This window comes from Fopius arisanus, unplaced genomic scaffold (genome assembly GCF_000806365.1).
Source record: "Fopius arisanus strain USDA-PBARC FA_bdor unplaced genomic scaffold, ASM80636v1 scaffold00003, whole genome shotgun sequence".
Taxonomy (NCBI): domain Eukaryota; kingdom Metazoa; phylum Arthropoda; class Insecta; order Hymenoptera; family Braconidae; genus Fopius; species Fopius arisanus.
This window is the reverse complement of record NW_011887742.1, coordinates 75,308-93,747: the sequence shown is the minus strand read 5'-3', so window position 1 is coordinate 93,747 and position 18,440 is coordinate 75,308. Positions and strand designations below refer to the sequence as shown.

Genomic DNA, 18,440 nt, shown 5'->3' with positions numbered 1-18,440 from the left:
CAAAATTGATATTATAACATTTTTTGTAGAAAAAATCAAGTTTTACAACAAATGTAATTACAGAAATTTCACTATCTCTCACAGATTCCGAGATATTGGTCAAAAACTCGACTGAGAGATGAGCAGACTTATTTTCTGAGTTGATATAAATAATTAATATTAATATAACAGAATTAAATAGTTCATTTATCTGTTTCGATTTTATATAACTGTCATTAAGAGTATATTTATTTGTTTTAGCTATATATTTGTTAAGAACCATTAAATTGGCTAATCGATCAACACAATAAATTAACCAAATATCTTTTTTTATTGTTTAAAGAGTCCGATTTATTAAATCGAGTTGTTACTTACTGAAAATAATTTTTTGGTTGTTTTAAATTTAATATCATAGAAACAAGAATTTTTCGTAATTTGTTGCAATTTGTTGCAAATAATTTTTCATTTAATGCCGACGATTTCGGTGGGTTTTAATTTTAATGGCTTGAAAATCTATCTCGTAGGGAGAATCGCGACAGTGGATGCGCGAAAGTACAAATAGAATTTGCAAATGCCGAGTCTTTGCCACTGGTGACGCATGTGAATGCCCCAGTGCTCTCTTCACCACGTGGATTGAATCACCAGCAGTTCCTTCACTCATTCATAAAATCATTTGGTGCGTCATTCCACGAGTGCAAAGGATACACTTTATGTACCCGGACACTAGCCAGTGTAAACATTTAAACAATAGTGATTGTTTGCGTGGCGTAATCGCTGGATCGTTCAACTAAATCAGCGGACAAATCTCGCCTCGGGAAAATCAATTATTCGAATGAAGTAAAACACAGTTTATTTTTGCCATCCCTTTTATATTTAAAAAAAATCTTAAATCCGTTGATCAATCGTCACTCGATGCAATTTAATTATTCACCAATAAACAATGAGTCATTTTTTTATATTAATAAAACTCCTTTAATGGAGTGAAGTAATTAGTTTTTTAAAATAAGATTCATCTAATAAATTCGTGTAGTAAACAAGTTAATTAATTTGTAACAACAATTCTCTAGAAACACATTAATCATTTAATCAAAGATTTTTATTTGATCCCAATGAATAATTGTTCTGGATGTAGGAGAGTGAAAAAATTAGATCCACAAATAGATTTTTTATTTAGTTCGAGCGATATTTGATGAACTTTGAGATTAATAGGAGACTGACGATTTTTTTTTTGATTGATTACGTAAGTTCTGACAATCTGACGGTGAAGAATAATGTTGATTAATCGAAAATGTCGAGTCTGAATATTCGAAAATATAAATATCCCGTGAAGCCATGTCGTTAATTAAACATTACCCAGGATAAACTAGTTAACCGCCCGACAGAACAGCCCTTCCTTAATTAATTAACCAGAATTACCCGCTGACACGATCTCCTTCTCGATCAGATGCTCCCCATCGCGACCCAATCAGTGCCAATAAAATTTGGCAGCCGGTCCCTAGATCTACAATACAAAAAAAAATAGTAAAATGTGTTAAACCCATTCGTTTGCCACCAAAAATAGTTGTTTATGTTAAATTATATTTTATATAATCAAGATTTCATGAATGGAGAATTCACTCGGGGAATAAATTCTGCTGAATGATGGGCGCAGGCGTTCTCGCCTGAGCGCGCAAAATGCACATTTTTTATTTTCAATTTCCCAGAGCGAGACGCTAGTTTACTTTCCTCTGTTGAACCCCAAGGATTGTCGTGAGATTAATCAGTAGAAATCGAACTGGAATTCGATAACGACATTTACTAGTTCAACTCTGAGAAAATTGGCGAATGTCTTAATAAAAGAATCTCGGAGCTCTCATTTTTCTGCAAACAAGTTTGTTAGACAAATCCAAGTTCACCCTAAAAAAAAATAAAATCAGTTGCATGTCGCCATGCACAAAAAAAATCACGCGAGGCAAATCAAGCGAGTTCAATAACAAATATTCTACATGAACAATCAATGACACTCGATTTTTCTATATTAATTTTATCCTCTTGATTTTTATCTAGAAAATTTCTTCGGATCAAAGATATAGGTTGAATTCTCTTATCCGATTAATTCCCCTTATTACCGAAATCTGAATTAAAGATATTCTAATTAGTGATGATATTCTTCATTGTTAATGACTCAAAATGTCACGATAGTACAATATACCCCTGCGTTTTTCCTAGACTTTCCAAAAATTCATAAAACTTCGGGAAAAAGACAGAAAAATTATTGCACGCTCATGAAACATTGTCCGTCATGAAATAATGATAAAATTCAAAAAACTGTATATTTTTTGAGTCAATCCTATCACCAATTCGTCGAAAAACTAAAAAAGCCGGTAATCTCCTCTAAAACGGAGCGAAATATCTTTAAACCACTGAAAGGTAAAATCGACGAATTCCCCATTCAAGTTATCCAGAAATATCTCGAAAACGACCACAGATACAATAATTTCTCAAATAACCCAAATTGTAGACCTGAACGATCTCGACAATAAAGGTCGTAACGAAAATTTCCCTATCTCCCTTGTTTCCCTATTTATTTCCAAAAAACAAAAAAAAAAATCGGCCAAAATTGTCAACCGATCTCCACCTGCGACTTGGCTAAATCAGAATAACTACCAATTAAAAAGCTCGACGGATACATGCAATTAATTCACAACAGCTGTTCAAAGTGATGATGATGTGTGGAGAGGATGCAGATGGATAAAGTTCAGTGGTTTTGATAGTCGGGGTACGGGTATGGAAGTGCCGAGGTTTCCGTCACCCCCGTCGCCGCTTGATACCACCTCGACCCCCAGAGGCGCCCACGATATCACAAGTAAAATACGTCATGTATCACCTGTTAAATTCAGTCGTACCTGTAACAGTGGCACAAGCAACATTAATACCCAGAAGAAACGCGCGCACCGGATCACACGTCTTGGCAACACGGTGCATCCACGAGTCATTGGTAGAGAATCTACGAGATACAATCGTAGTCGTGTTACTCATCTCACAGTGACAATGACAGAGAGACGTGAAGATGATGAAGATGATGCTGATGTTGTCTGTGCTACAGGTAATTTTCATTCCATACTTATCTCATCAGTTACAATCTGTTACAATTTGTTCAAATCAACTACAATAAGTGACAATCAGTTACAATCAATTACAATCAATTGTAATCGCTTTAAATTAGTTATAATAGCTGGAATATCTACAATAGTTACAATAACTACAATTTTTGGCAAAACCCTCCAACTCCTTGGCTTCTTTCTATCTATTCACCTCAACTCTATCTACCCCAGCCCGATCACCACTCATATCTTCTACCATTATATGTCGTTTAAAAGCTCTTTCAATAAAAAAAATCTTCCACCTTTGAACTCATTAACTTACTCCATTTATTAATCTAATGTCCTCATATTTTCTTTTTGAAAATCTTCATTACTGGCCTCTGGCAGGGAATTATGTCCCCGAGATTTCTAATTATAAATCTAATAGTGAACAGATGTCAAGATTTTTCTTGAGTTGATTCGACGAGGCAGGGAAATGCAAAATTCAAATTATTTTTACACTTTGTCTCGTTTGTATTGAATAGGTATTTCAGTGCTATTGCCAGTGATTGGTCATTTCTGTGAATTGTTAAGTTATGTTTATGCTCGAAGATTTATTTTATTGGTGTTTTTAATGTTTTTCCGGTGCAATATTCAATTACCGATGATTTGTGGAGTGATTCAGCGACCGTTGCGATTATTTCTTGGAGAGTAAAAATTATTTGTGGTGGTGTCGTAGTGATGGGTCAGTAATTGTCTTCAATTCAATGAGTCCAGTGAACAATTGTCGATGAAACGTTTGAAACACGAGTAGATTGTCCGATTAGTGAAATCGATTGGCATTTAATTGACAATCCCTTCGATTTTTTTATTGTTCCTCATGTGAATTAATCAAATTGATCATTAAGTAGGATTTTGATTTGGTGGAGATGTTGGGACTATTTTCCGGTGGAGATCGATTTCTCCTATCGTGCTGTATGGGTTTAGTCAGTTTCAAGGACATGGTGATATTTATTCACGTGCCCTTTGTCTTTTCAACCGTCACGCTTGGAAATCAATAATGTTGTGCTAAACAATATAGGGACATTAGTGAAATTACCATGCATGCAGGCTCTTCATTTGATGCTCCAATGAGTCCCCTAAGTACTTTTTTTTTTCAACTTCATTAAATAGAGACAACGTTTCTCGCTGTGAGAGAATCATTCCCTGATTCTGGCGAACTTTTTTTTGTTAGAAAGCATTTTTCCATTTTTCGTCATTTTGGCTCAAAAAGGGTGGGAATTTTTAAGAGAATGCAGTTTTTTAAAATTTCGATTAAAAATGAGAAAATAAACGAATATAAAATGGGGGTAGTGAATAAAATATTAAATTCTCACTTTATTTCGATGAACATTTCAATTCATAATTGCATGTCAATTATTCTGAAATAAAACCGACAAAGTAGAAGGGGATATTTGAAATACTTTTTTTTGTATTCTGAATTATTTTTTAGAAAAAAACTCTCTGTAATATATCAGTATCGAAATGGTAAACTGGGATAAGCGCATTTTTTTCAAGGCCAGTTTTCCGCCAGTATCCAGAATTGAACGAAAATAGCGAATTTTTTGCTTAAACATTTTTTATAGAAAAAGATGAGAGCTACAAGAAACGTCTCTATGAAAATATCACGATCTTCCTTCAATTTCGAGAAATCGCTTGAAAACTCGGTGTGATGAATATAGTATGGAGCAAAAATTCTCTCTGAATTTGTTCCTTGAAGATTGAAAGGAGAGGAAATCGTTTGTTGCAATGATGAATTATCACTCATACCGGAAACGAGACTCGTGCAACACGTCGTCACACAGAATTGCGAGACTGATCCTCTGATGTTTCGCGGAAAATTTTGTTATATCACAGTGTTTGATGTGATACTAAATCTCGCGGATAATCTATCAAGCTCGAGAGTTTGAAGTTCAGGTGTCAACGTGGGGTAAACTAAGATGACGCTCGATTTAATTTGTGCACCAGTTTATTGATTACGTAATTACCCCGATGACGGTAACAGGAAGGATTTTTCTAGGGTGAGATACGTAATGCTATTTTCGATGAAAAAATTCTGTTATCATTCAGGTATTCCGATGTCCTTCGACTCGAGGACGTTATCGGGGGAGTTGTCGGTGCAGCTTGAGGTCGAGGGCAATCAGAAGACACTCAGAGTGATTAAATCAACTGGAGTGCAGACCCACCTTGGGGAGGGGCCCTATCGATTGAAAGTTTTCCCAGCACTTAAGGACATCGTCGAGGAAGACCCCAGTGGCAATCCGAAGACCTCCTCCAGGCTCTGGAGGCATCTGAGATTCTTGGGAAGACTCTCCCTTTGTCAATTTGGTAAATATTCACATCAGAATGACCTGTTATAAAAAGAGTTATTGCTTCATTTTTCATGCTATAATTTTTCTGTGTTCTTTCTAAAGTTTTATGATGTTTTGAGAAGTCGAAACAAAAACGCAAGAAAATTATTACTCGATCATGACATTTGACGAGTCATTAAATAGTGATAAAATGGGAGAACGGTATATTTTTCGCGTCAATCCGATTAACAATTTGTCACAAAAAAAAACCGGTGATTTTGTCAAAAAGACAAAAAGGTAGAACATCTTTAAAAAAATAGCTGAATGTTCTAAGAGAGCTTTAATTCTCCTGTAAATCCCGAAAATATATCTATTAGTTAACTGGACTTATGACTTCTCACCACTTCACTGTAATTTGAATTTCCCTGATTATCATAGAATTTCTCATGAAATTCCTCATGAAATTCCTCATGAAATTCCTCATGGAATTCCTCAGGCTTGGCATGGCTGTTGACCTTCTGGGCAGTGGCTGGTGCAGCATCTTTCTACGCAACAGAGGGTCCACGAGAAAGGGAACAAGTTTACGAGCTCAAAGATATGCAAAGAGATCTAGCAGTCGGTCTAGCCACAGAGTTACGACAACTGCGTGCCGAAGAGGAGGAGATGGAGCCTCTCTGGGGTAATAAAGTCAAACAATACGTGGCTAAACATGAGAAACTCCTTTTGGCTGCCATCAGCTCTGGATATGGTGAAGGTGGTGAAGGGGGACAGCTCTGGACATTCCCAGGATGCGTCCTCTTTTCTATTTCACTTCTCACTACTCTGGGTGATTAGTTTGATTCATTAATTCCTATTAATGATGTTCAGCCCTTATCAGTCACTCTGGTATTTCTGTGATTTTTTTTTAAATCTGTTGATTAATGGTTGAAGGTTTTGGAGCCCCAGTGCCACGCACAACCCCTGGCAGAACTGTTGCTGTTGTCTTCGCAGCTATTGGAATACCTGCGCATTTTCTACTTATTCTCAATGTTGGGTTGTTTCTGGCAATGAAACTGCAAAAATTCGCTATTCGAAGGAAATATGGAAATCATGAGACTGAGGCCTCTGACAATTTGAAGGCACCGGGGTGGGTTAAGGCTGTTCCCTTCTGTTGTATTGGTAAGTTCACCTTCATTTACTAGTTATGAATTTACTGGCGAACCACAGTCATCATTTTCTATTTCTATCCCTCTATATTAAAAGAGCGAGGGGCTTTCCATTTGTTTAATATTTTATTTTTTGCTGATTTCAATTAATCGATTTTTCTTCAACACAGCAGATGCCAGGAGTAATCTATTTTTTTTTTTTTTGTATTTTGTCTTGTTTAATTACCCAGGATACCTCTTCAATTCTCCTGTTATCAATTGCGTGGGAAATTGACGAAAATCTCCCTCAAATTCCGAGATATTCCCAAAAATTTAACAATTAACTGAATCGACCTTTTACTGTTCATCACCTCAATCCGCAATCTGCTGATCTACAATCCTATCTGTGATCTATAATTTATTCTATGATATATTATTCGTAACATTCGGAATGCTTCTCCAACAGGTGGTTACTACATTCTGGGAATAATTGGCTTCGGAGTGTCACGTCTTCGTCCAGTCGCAGCTAGTCTCCTTTTTCCCCTGGACTTTACAGCAGCCGGTGGTCTGGCAAATACATCCGGTCTAGTGCGAATTTTTTACGGTCTCTATCTCGAAGGTGCTGTAACAATAGCAGCTGTTGCAGTTGCTGTATTACGGGTGTCAGCCTCGGAGAGTCTCACCAACATTGGGTTGAAGTACGGCCTACTGACCGAGGCGTAGTTCATGGCTTAATAAAGCCGATCGAATCTGATTAAATACCCAGTGACCCTGGGGAACGTCCGACCGTGGAGATTCACGTGATTGGGGCATTTTACTCGCCTTCAATCGATTTATCGTGACAATTCAATGATGAATGTGTTTTCAATACCGCTGGATCAAGACGAGGGGACTTGCGGCTGTGATGAACACAGTTGGAACACCTTGGGTGTCGAAAATACCCTCTTTACTCCGTAATTGTATGGAAAATTTAAAAAAAAATCTCCAATCGTCAGACATTGTCTTCACAAGCATGATCTCGATAACCGGTGCATCCACACCAAAATATCGGGATGTATCCTAGAATGCAATTATCAAAATCGATTTCGCTTGAAAAATCGGTTTAACGGTGTAGGAAAATTGTATTTGTAATAAATAATTTTCTCATTTTTGAACATAGAGGCACATTAATTCATGAATATTCATTTGTAAATTGGTTCAAAACAATTTGATTATTCATGAAATATCGATCTGCAATGCACCCTACCATGTGCATGTGTGAAAGTACTCGGTGGTAATACATTTTTTATCGAGAAAATTGGTAAACTTTCGACTGAAAAGTTTTCAACTGTTCGTTTTCAGATATGAAATTGAAAGCTCGGTGGGAATAACCAATTCGATGACCTCATATGAGCTTTTCTCATCTGATGGGTTTGTGAAAAATCAATTGCTTTGTTATTAAATTATTGGAGAACTCATGTTTCCCCTTTGGAATTAAATTGCAACTGCCAATTATACGCAAAATTTATTTTGAGACTCTCACGTATTTTTTTTCCAGATTTAAAGAGGAGTAATCATCTTACAATTCATGATTTAGGACCAGTATCATTTTCATTTTTTTAAATATAAGATAAGCGAATAAATATCAAGGCTATCGGATAACAATCGATTCTCAGGAATCAAATTAGAAAATAACGCGTCAGATTTTTCAGTTGATCGGGTAATTTTCTAGGATTGAATAAAATTCAAACTCTAGTATGGAAAACAATATTTCATTCAGCATTGTTTATAATACATTTTTCTAACAATTAATTTTTCTAAAATAATAACGAAAGATTCATTCCCAAATAACTTGAGAACGAGTGGCGACTCAGATCTATAATCAATAATCAATTTACCATAAAGAAAAGTAAAAATTTTCTGCTTAAACTCCTATAAAAGAATCACCCATTTCTTCGGATTTTCCGGAAATTCAAGGAAATTTGGCAGTGGGTATTGATTTTTCTTCAGAAAATCAACGAATTTGCAAAAAAAAAATCGAATGCGTTTTCGTTTCCTTTTCCTCTGAATTCGAGTGAGTCTCTGGGAAAATTGAGCCAACATTTTTTAGTAGTACAGTTCAATCCCATGAATATTTCAAACAGTAAAAAAATCCTAGACTTTTTCCTTACTTTCTGCAGCGTAATGCTTGATAAACCTAGCTGATGGATCATTAACGTTTTTCACCCATCTTGGCATCCAGAAGTAAGGAGTGAAGCTCTCCCCCCTCCCAGAGTAACGAGACTCGAAGACTTTTCTGTAATAAAAAGCCTCCTTGGTTTTGGGAGTACAATGGGGATACGTGACACTGGCCTCTTTCAGCTCATCATCAGAGACTCGTAATTCCGTGATATCCTGGATGACCTCAAACAGAGATTTCTTGATGGAAGCAACACCATCACTGAAGGCCTCCTTATGCCTCCACAGAATATTATTCGGGAGAAGATTCTCCCCCTCGAAAGCAGACCTCAATAAATGCTTTTCCACCCCATTCTGGGGCTGTCTGAGCGCAGCCTCCAAAGATAGAAAGTAATTGGTGAACTGGAGATCTAGAAAGGGAATTCTGAGCTCGAGACTGTGAGCTGCAGTCGTTCTGTCGGCTCTCAGACCATCGTACAAGTAGATGTCCTTCAGCAAGCGCAGACTTTCCTGGTGTGCCTCGTGGGCATTTGGGGCTTCTCTGAAGTAGATATAGCCTTGGGCGAGCTCGTCCGCACCCTCTCCACTAAATATCACTGTTGAGTCTGTGTTTCGTTTGATGTAACGAGCTAGAAGATACATTCTGGAGCAGAAAGGTTCGAAGAGAGATAAGTCAGAATTTTTTTTTTAAACCGCAGTATTCACAACGAAAAATTATTTCCTTTAACTCCGAGATAAATCAACATGTAATTAAAGTATAATAACAGAACTGCATATAAAGAAATTGTCTTACCCAATTGAAGCTCTGATCGTCGTAATATCGAACGTCTCCAACGTATAAATAACGTCATCCAACACTTCTTCAACATCTTTTGGTGAAAAAATGACTTCATGGTGTTCAGAACCGATGAAATCGGCGACTTGCCTCGCAGCCCTTATGTCAGGGCTGTCTCCCATTCCAATGGCAAAAGTCTGGATTTTGTAGTTGATATTTTGTTCCCTTGCTTGTTTGACGAGAAGGGCAGCTATGAGACTTGAGTCAAGACCACCTGACAATAAGCATCCAATTCTTCTGTCTGCCATTAGTCGCTTTTTCACAGCAACTGACAACAATTTCCTGATGTTCCCGGAGATGTCTGAGGGGCTCAGGCTCGACCAGGGAACGAACACGTCAAAAGTGGGTTTATCTCCGGGGTTGTGATAGGTAACTGTTTTCAATAGTTTAACTTTCCCACTGGGAAGTAAACAGTACTCCTCGTAGTGACCTGGAGGGAAGGGTTCTAGGGCCCAGGTGCCTGACATCTGGTCGGTCAAACCGATTAAACCCTGAATATTATTAAAAAATCGTTTATAATTAGGTAGCAAATTTGTGAAATCGAAAAAAATTTGGAATTTGATTTCCATTTGTTATCGCAACAGCTATCGAATGAAATGTTCCCCTTTTGACAGTGACATTACAACAATAATATAAACATCAGTAAACAATAAATAGAGAAATTAAATTAAACCGAAGAATTGTCAGACGTCATCTCAAAAAATTCTCCAGTTCAATCTTTCAATTTCTTAGAACGTAGTAATCCTTTCAAAATAGTTTAAAAAAGAGTAATTCAAGAAAATCATTAATTTTTCCATCGTGATAAAGATAGTTCATCGACACGATTCGATAAAAAATGCACCTTGCTTTCGGAGCAGATGGCAAGTTGACCCTCTGAACTCCGCAGTCTAAAAAGAGGTCGGACCCCATACGGATCCCTCCCAATGAGAATTTTATTCTCTTTCACATCCATCAAGCAAAATGCGAAAACCCCATCCAACGAAGTTGCTACATTGTCCACTCCTGCCTCCACATACAGATGCGTTATTATCTCGACATCACATTTCGTTGCATAATCGTAGTTGTGCTTGTCCCTGAGCTACAAAAGTTCAATTAAAAGATTTGTAACCCGGTAATAATGTACTGGCAACATTGCATCATCATTTTCGTTCCCACTGCTTATTCGACGGGATATCCTTACTTGTGCGTGGTTATAAATTTCTCCATTGCAGAGTAAGAACACGTGGGGATATTGATTGATCCTCATGGGCTGCATTCCACATAGGCTGTCGACAATTGCTAGTCGTTGGAAGCCCAAAAAAGCATTCTACAATTTTTGAAAAACCGAGGGACAAAATTATTGTTGACATTGCTCTTGTATTCCGAATTATTCTGCAACTCATATTTGTTCAAGGGGTTATTATCGATATCTCCTAATTGTGTATGTTTTTTGTGAATTTCTGGGAAATCCTGGATCAGATTGACATGAAAAAATATATTGTTTTTAGGTTTTATCATTATTCAATAACTCTATTTTTTCATAGTCATGCCCAAAAAGTATTGTCTAAAGTATAATCCTCTTTGGTCATGCCACTATTTTTTTGGGCCAGCTTTTTCATAAGTGACCACGTGGTTACAGTTAAATTGAAAACCCCCACCCTTCAGTCCACCCAATCAGGGATTGTAACGTTAACTTTAAGCACACGTCAACCACGGATAACTTATCGCAAAATTGGCCCTGGAAACATAGAAAGATTCTTCCAGGCTGATGAAATTTCATGTAACATTGAATAATGATAAAACTTGAAAACTATATATTTATTCATTTTATCAACCATTTCTCAGAAATTTGTAAAAAAAACTTGACAAATGAGAAGATGTCAGAACTCCTTATTTGTCATCAATTACCTTAACTCGTTTGTCGTATTCTATTCTCAATGCATCCGGTCCTCTGTGAACTATTTTATTAACATTATCGCAAACACATGTCAGTGTTTCCTCTTCAATCCCAAATAGTGCCCAAATCCCACACATTTCCAGTAATCAAATAGTCTCTTCGAGAATAATGACTAGTTTATATATAAAATTGAAGATGACCTCGATCGGTTGGAGGATAACACTTGCCAAGCGTTTCAGAGCAACTGAACTCTTTCCAAACTGTCACGACTGGAATACAATGTAAGTACTTGACTTTATTTCATCAGTACCCCCACCTCTTGCTTCTGTCGGAAAAATCGGAATTTGTGTCTTGTTTTGGAATTTTATGTCTACTGGGTTGTATCTAGCCTGAAAGCATCCACATTCATTTATAAATAAATAATACCACCCCATAGCTGAGGGATTTTTATTTCCTTTTTTTTTCAGAATTCATAAACTTCTTTATACATCAAAAAGAAAATGATGATAAATTTTCTATTTTTGTCAGGACCTTTATTTATTTAAATTCACAACGAACAATCTTGGGTTATTCATAGATTTGACAAAAAAAAAAAGATCTTTTGATATTACTCTTCCAATTCGTCGTTCATTTTTAGTGAAGAAATGGGGAACTGAATTATGATTGATGGATCGAAAAAAAGATAATCGAAATAATTAAATAAATTTACAATAATGCTAGATATGATTTATTGAAACCTGTATGATTGTATCTGAATCTTACTTCAATTGAAACATACGCATCAAACCTGGTATTATTCTAACTGACAATTGTATCAAAAGTGTTTTCAACTCCACGAATTTTCCGTCGTTATCCCTCAAGTTTTTTTATTCATACCAGAAGATACATTGTCGTCGATTTTGCAATTGTAAATCAACAGTCATTATGCAGAGTATACGATAAGATTAGAGAAAGAGGTATACTCTCACATCGAACAGTCTGCAAATGGCATTTTTTTTTCCATTTTCATCAAAATAATTCAATGTGACTTGCACTTGGAATTTGATAACGTGGTAGAACGTTAAATATAACATACATTCGATTACATTACATGTTAACGTCGAATTATCGTCATTGATGAGTGATATTGGTTGTTTTATCGATACGATATAAGTCTGCCTAGCCCTGTGACTCAACACTCTCAATAAAGTCACGTTTTTAATTGAAACTCATGATAATTAGCTATTTGGGTCTTTCCGATTCCTAATGACATTGTAACACATTTGTTTTGCCTATTAACCATTGGAAATTGCAAATGGAGATGAGGAGATGAATCTGATAGTTTATACGAGCATTATTTGTCGTACATCTATGAAACTAGTGGGTGCAGACAAAAATTTCAATTTGTTTTCACATATTCAAATAATGTTGACTTCGATTAAATGATTTTTCATCCAAACCCAGTAGTCATACTCCATCTCCTTTTACTACTTCACTACTGAAAATATTTCCTAATCACCTACGCATTTCATTTCATCAATCGAACCGACCACATCCGATAAAATGATCAAATAAAATAATGATTCGGAATTCAAGGAAGTCATCCTTTTAAATAATCTTATTAAGAGTGTTCCCCTTAGATACAATTATTAATACCTGTGTTAATCTGTTTTCTCTAATTGAAATGTTTAGTATTAAGTTGCCTCGAGAGTACTACCGCATGATAAAGACTACATTCCATGATTTTGCAATATCATTCCGTAATGAAGTGGTAGAATCGAGAGATTTATTTAAATTTTTGAGAAATTGCACAACTCTAACAATTTTTTTTTACGTAAAACTCTATAAACTGGAAAAATGTTTAGCCCACTCTCACATGATCAAAAAATATCTCCCAACGAATCAATAATGTCTCCGATGATGGTAGGAAAATTTATGAGAAAAAATCATCTCGTCTTCGCAATGAAATGTTATTTAAAAACTAAAATTCATCCCCTCACCTCTTCCACTTCATTACATCAACACAATCCCATTAATAACCTACGCCTATTTTCCTCGATAGAGCATTCGTCATGTATGAGCTTATACAGACCCTTGAAAACCTTGCAATAGTACCAAAACCCTTCAACAACTTCCGGTATTTCCCTTAAAATCCCAAAAACTTGAAGAATTGAAGCGAGATCTGTACCATTTCTGAGCTCTCAGTTTGTAGTGCATCGCCATGACTTGGCGGTATCAAAACGGAAATGACTCGTGTCCCCCACCGAATTGAAATTTAAAGCCTGCCTCGGGTTTCGTGAAGAACGCCTCGAACGCGGAATCAGTGGAGAATCTGGATAGATCGAAGCCATTTTCAAATTCCTCCATATCACCTCCTCGATCGTATCGCGATCGTTGCTTGGGGTCGGATAGAATGGTGTAAGCTTCGCCAATCTCCTTGAATTTTTTCTCCTGCTCTTTTTTCTTCGTATCTGAGGCACTGGAGTGTCTATCTGGATGATGTACTAACGCCCTTTTTCTGTAAGCTTTCTTAATATCCTCGACTGATGCTGCCTTGTCAACCCCCAAGATCTTGTAGTAATCCTTCTTCTTGGAGCGTTTTAGTGCTTCTTTAGCCTCCATTAGGAGTCGTCTGTTCTCTCGCGATTGATTAACCCTGCAGGCTCTCTCGAAATCCCTGACTGCCTCTTCGTACTCCTGGAGCTCCATGTAACATGATCCACGTTTGAGGATTGCCTTCATGTAGTTCTCGTCAATATTCAGTGCCTCGGTGCATTCTGATATTGATTCGTTTAATCGGCCTAATTTGGCAGCTGTCAGTGCTCGGTTGTAATGGAGCTTCGTGTTGACGAGCTTATTCTGGGGGTCCACGGCCAGTGCTTCGGTGTAGAGATTGTAAGCCTCTTGGTAACGATTTGCTTTGAACGCTGCATTGCCGTCCTCTTTCTTTTGTTTCAGCTGTTTTGCTCTCTGTAATTAAAAAGCCAAAACATGAATTACTAATACATAAGCTAATAAATTTACTAATTCCCGCTTGATCACAGCGTTCACATTTTTTATAATGCCATCGTTTTATTACTCGTCGACTTTGACTACCGCCGAAAAAACGTATAAGTACCTTATATATTTCTAATGCCTTCGTGTGATCTGGAGCGAGTCGCAGCACTTCCTGGAAATGCATGAATGCTCTATCCACATTTTCCTGATGATACAAACAAACTCCTCGCACATACGTTGCGTCGATGTTTGACCTATCCACGTGTAGTATGTCACTGTGAACGAGAGTGAGAAAAAAATAATGAGCGAACCCAGTGAATAGATTATGGATTTTTACAATTGTGGAGGCGTTAATGTGGGTGTTTTGAGCCTAAGAATGAGGTGAGTTGGATAAAATTGCTGAAGCAAAGGACATTTCAAGTGTAGCAGATTAATCATAAACTCATTCATGAGATGTGTGATAATGTATTTGGAATTTTATAACTTACTTGGCTATCTCTTGGGCGTCCTGGTACCTTCCCAAATATGCCAGGCATTCTGCTTTCATCAGTTTAAATCTCGAACAATATTTGCTGACATCGCAGCATCGATCCATACAATATACCACCTTGGAAGTAAAGGTTTTTTACAAACATTCGATAAAATCGATAATTGGTCAATTGAAGGATAATTATTACAGCAGGAAATTAATTAAAAGTCCCTATATACAATGTTTACTTCGATACGTGAATTATTAACTATGAAAATCAATCCAAATAATTGTTTATATATTGATGAATAAGTAATGGAACCGTTAATGATAACAGAAGAATTATTTTTTTCTTGTTTAGTGAAAATAAAATTCGTTAGTTGTTTTGGTTGTTTACTTACTTTACGATAGTCTTTTATCGCAAAGGCAACATCCGCTTCCCGTAGAAACCGTTTAAGATGCGACAAATCAGTGATCTCTGCGGTAGCTTCTTTTTCCATTGTTGGATCTATTTGTGTCATTTTATTTAATGTTGTCTCAGCTTCGACTATTTCTCCCAATTTCAGACAACATCTCACCACTCTGATGTAGCCCTGAACATGAAAACAATTTTTCATTAGTCAAAAGAAGCCAGGAACAAGGTACTCCCATTCTTTTTACTAGCAGAAAGTAAAAAAAAATGGAACGCATTCTAGAACTTCACACGTTTAAATATCACAGCGATCGAGTGGGACTTCAATAAAACTTCCAATTTTCTAGTGCAAATTTCCTAAAAAATTAATAGTTTTTTTATTCATTGTGAAGCCGATTTATTGATATTGTAATTGTATTTTAGGATCAGCCATAAATATATTTTGAAAAAAATAAAGATTTGCAAATACGAAGAAGAATGATATTCTCGAATAGAAGAGCAATATCATTTCACTATTTGCTTTCATTACCTTCAGAAAATTCGAGTCAATCTCTATGGATTTTCTGGCGTCCAGTAAAGCATCTCGATACTGATCTAACATCATATAGCATGCCGCTCGATTTCCATAGTATCTCGCAACATGGGGACAAAGCTCTGAAAATAAATACAAGTACATAATGTATTATATATTTCTTCTCAAGTACCTTGTGATGTAATCTGTACAGAATTTTATGAACAAGTTTCGAGGGTAATTTGATTCTTCTGTTCTAGCATTATCATCTTACCTATTGCATTTGAATATGATGATAGCGCGGATTTGTATTGTTTGTCTCCGTAATATTTTTTTGCCGCCTCAATTTGTAATTCTACTTGCCTGAAATATTTAAATACAAATATTAGAGTGATTCAGTATATAGTAGTCCATAAAAATGAACATTTTGAATGTAAAAATAAATTTGTCATTGAATTTTCAAGGAATGGCAGTTCCACTGCAGCTTCAAGAGTTCTTCTCTATTTGAAATTCTTCCTCTTTGATAATTAAAATCCATATCATAATGAATAAATCATTTCCATTCCACTGCGAAATTATCTCTTCTTATCCAAATGTTTAAAAATTAGAGGCACAACGGAATTCACTATAACTTCAATAACTTTCCTCTTCTCTCACTAACAGAAGATAATTAAATCAATAAAAAAAATTACACCTCTGCCGCGTACAGTGGGAAGTAAAAAAAGAAATAAATCTATCTTTTGTGCACTGTTTCAATTTGAAGCTTGCATTTTTTATTATCGACTACAAGCACGTGAAAACTACACTATTTTTTCAGTCACGAGTACATTATGTATCTTTATTATTTCATTTATACCTCTTTTCCATTATTATTTACTAATACAAGACAATTTTGAATTCTAACCGTGGTTTTAATTCACTTACCCTGAATTTTTAATTAATAAAACTATCGCTCAAATTTAGAATTAAATTAAATTTTCGGAAAAAATCGAAAAAATTGTTTCAAAAAATCAACTCCTGGAGTAAACAAATAAGTATTAGTGAGACTTCTCAAGAAATTGGAATATTCTAAAAGGTTCGATGGAAGGAGATAATGCATGACACAATGGTGAGACGATGAAACACCGTTCATTGCATAAAATTCTATAAATTTATGTAATGCTGTTGAAATGGACTTAAATGTATGATGTGACTGAGAAAAATACTTTCGTCAAGTAAAAAAAAAATACTTTTGACCAACAACAGGAAAATCCACACATTTCAATGCAATTATTTATGCAATTATTTATATGCATCGACTTGTGCGAAGTGAATTTACTTTGTTAAAGTGAAGCAATTGAGCTGGAATAATTTTTTCCCTCAGTGTACACTCGTCACCATATGTAGAGTGTTGGATACGTAACAATTGAAGTATCGACATAATCATCTAGAGAGGAATTGATTAATATTATACTGACTCGATTGATGAGGCGATGTCTGACGAATCCATGATGACAACGTTGTCATTGGTTTCCACATTCATTGTTTCATCAGCCATGATATCTTGGATTTTATTGAAAAGTGGCACAAGTGATAAAAATATGACGAGTTTTCCTTGTAGCTCGAGTGCTTCGATCGCGTGCCTCGTTGTCCCCAGCACTTGTTCCCCTGCGTTCAATTGAACAAAGAATAAATCCAAGGATTTTATTGCTCGTAACTAGGGATGCACTGGTTCACTTTTCCCAGAACAAAAGACCCAGAAATGTTATTTCCGAGGTGACCAAAACGATTGAGCTCTTTTTCTTTTTTAATCACTTTTTTTTCCTCCTTTTCTCACGAGCAGACATCGACGTGCCTCAGCCGTAGAAGCACAACCGCTGTGGAAAGAGAAAGAACACCAGTTCAACCAAAGAGGATTGACTAAAGTAGAGGCTTAGATCTGGGGGTTTGAGTGACCCCAGCGGCATCGTAGTGCTGCACCCCAAGAGAGGGAGGGCGCCACACGGATGGTGGGGTGTTCATCAAGTCGACGGGGTGAATTTTATTTTCTGCGGTGTGAATGCTTTTTGTTTTTTATTTGTTTAACTGAAATTTAGCCAACTGTAAAACGAGCGGAAGGAGAAAGCCACATCTTGTGGAATTTTGAATGAAAAAAATTATTTAATATATTGAAGATATACTCCTAATGAACTAATAATTTTGTAATAAGCGCGTTGTCTAATTAGCAACGCGCTTGACTGGCACGCGGACCGCTAGGGTTCGATCCCAGCATCATTTTTTTTTATTTTTTCAAAATACTTCCAATGTTTTTTTTTATAAATGGCTAATCAATGGAAATATTGTTTAAAAACTGAATTTTTGAAAATCGAGAAAATATGCAGTGAAATTGACAAATTCGAAATTTTTGAAAAAGTATCAGGGTAACATGAACGTCGAGGAGCTATTCACTGAAATTTTCACTGAAAGTGAAAAATTCGAAATTCTTGAAAAAGTATCAGGAGAACAGGAACATCGAGGAGCTATTCACCGAAATTTTCACTGAAAGTGAAAAATTCGAAATTTTTGAAAAAGTATCAGGGTAACATGAACGTCGAGGAGCTATTCACTGACATTTTCACTGAAAGTGAAAAATTCTAAATTCTTGAAAAAGTATCAGGAGAACAGGAACATCGAGGAGCTATTCCCCGACATTATCACTGAAAGTGAAAAATTCGAAATTTTTGAAAAAGT

The 18,440-nt window shown here is 36.2% G+C and overlaps 3 protein-coding genes across 9 annotated transcripts; 1 reads left to right on the top strand and 2 right to left on the bottom strand.

The window, feature by feature from the left end:
* The first annotated feature begins 612 nt into the window (after positions 1-612).
* LOC105268114 (uncharacterized) lies at positions 613-7,649 on the top strand. 7 transcript variants are annotated; one of them, XM_011307432.1, is made up of 6 exons: positions 613-816; positions 2,669-3,064; positions 5,151-5,408; positions 5,868-6,050; positions 6,302-6,529; positions 6,962-7,649. In XM_011307432.1, the coding sequence occupies exons 2-6, from the start codon at positions 2,746-2,748 to the stop codon at positions 7,216-7,218; spliced, it is 1,245 nt and encodes a 414-aa protein (XP_011305734.1). In that variant the 5' UTR covers positions 613-816; positions 2,669-2,745; the 3' UTR covers positions 7,219-7,649. The 7 variants fall into 7 exon arrangements, with proteins under 7 accessions (XP_011305734.1, XP_011305710.1, XP_011305717.1 ...); XM_011307408.1 differs by having other exon boundaries at positions 5,868-6,197; XM_011307415.1 differs by having other exon boundaries at positions 2,480-3,064; positions 5,868-6,197.
* Positions 7,650-8,230: 581 nt separating this feature from the next.
* On the bottom strand, positions 8,231-11,637 carry AsnS (asparagine synthetase). The gene is made up of 5 exons (XM_011307396.1): positions 11,375-11,637; positions 10,668-10,793; positions 10,329-10,565; positions 9,446-9,978; positions 8,231-9,295 (listed from the first exon to the last, which is right to left on the bottom strand). The coding sequence occupies exons 1-5, from the start codon at positions 11,498-11,500 to the stop codon at positions 8,629-8,631; spliced, it is 1,689 nt and encodes a 562-aa protein (XP_011305698.1). The 5' UTR covers positions 11,501-11,637; the 3' UTR covers positions 8,231-8,628.
* Positions 11,638-11,874: 237 nt separating this feature from the next.
* On the bottom strand, positions 11,875-17,587 carry Tpr2 (Tetratricopeptide repeat protein 2). Its single transcript, XM_011307384.1, has 7 exons — positions 17,189-17,587; positions 16,006-16,094; positions 15,750-15,874; positions 15,210-15,401; positions 14,828-14,946; positions 14,461-14,614; positions 11,875-14,312 (listed from the first exon to the last, which is right to left on the bottom strand). The coding sequence occupies exons 1-7, from the start codon at positions 17,266-17,268 to the stop codon at positions 13,578-13,580; spliced, it is 1,494 nt and encodes a 497-aa protein (XP_011305686.1). The 5' UTR covers positions 17,269-17,587; the 3' UTR covers positions 11,875-13,577.
* Positions 17,588-18,440: the final 853 nt, after the last annotated feature.

Coding starts and splice junctions, on each gene's coding strand:
- LOC105268114 (XM_011307408.1), top strand. CDS start 2,746: ATGGAAGTGCCGAGGTTTCCGTCACCCCCGTCGCCGCTTGATACCACC. Junction 5,409..5,867: donor ACTCTCCCTTTGTCAATTTG/GTAAATATTCAC, acceptor GGAATTCCTCAG/GCTTGGCATGGCTGTTGACC. Junction 6,198..6,301: donor TTCACTTCTCACTACTCTGG/GTGATTAGTTTG, acceptor TAATGGTTGAAG/GTTTTGGAGCCCCAGTGCCA.
- AsnS (XM_011307396.1), bottom strand. CDS start 11,500: ATGTGTGGGATTTGGGCACTATTTGGGATTGAAGAGGAAACACTGACA. Junction 9,979..10,328: donor CCATCTGCTCCGAAAGCAAG/GTGCATTTTTTA, acceptor AATAATATTCAG/GGTTTAATCGGTTTGACCGA. Junction 9,296..9,445: donor ACGATCAGAGCTTCAATTGG/GTAAGACAATTT, acceptor TTTCTGCTCCAG/AATGTATCTTCTAGCTCGTT.
- Tpr2 (XM_011307384.1), bottom strand. CDS start 17,268: ATGGCTGATGAAACAATGAATGTGGAAACCAATGACAACGTTGTCATC. Junction 16,095..17,188: donor GACATCGCCTCATCAATCGA/GTCAGTATAATA, acceptor TAAATATTTCAG/GCAAGTAGAATTACAAATTG. Junction 14,947..15,209: donor CGATAAAAGACTATCGTAAA/GTAAGTAAACAA, acceptor TTTACTTCCAAG/GTGGTATATTGTATGGATCG.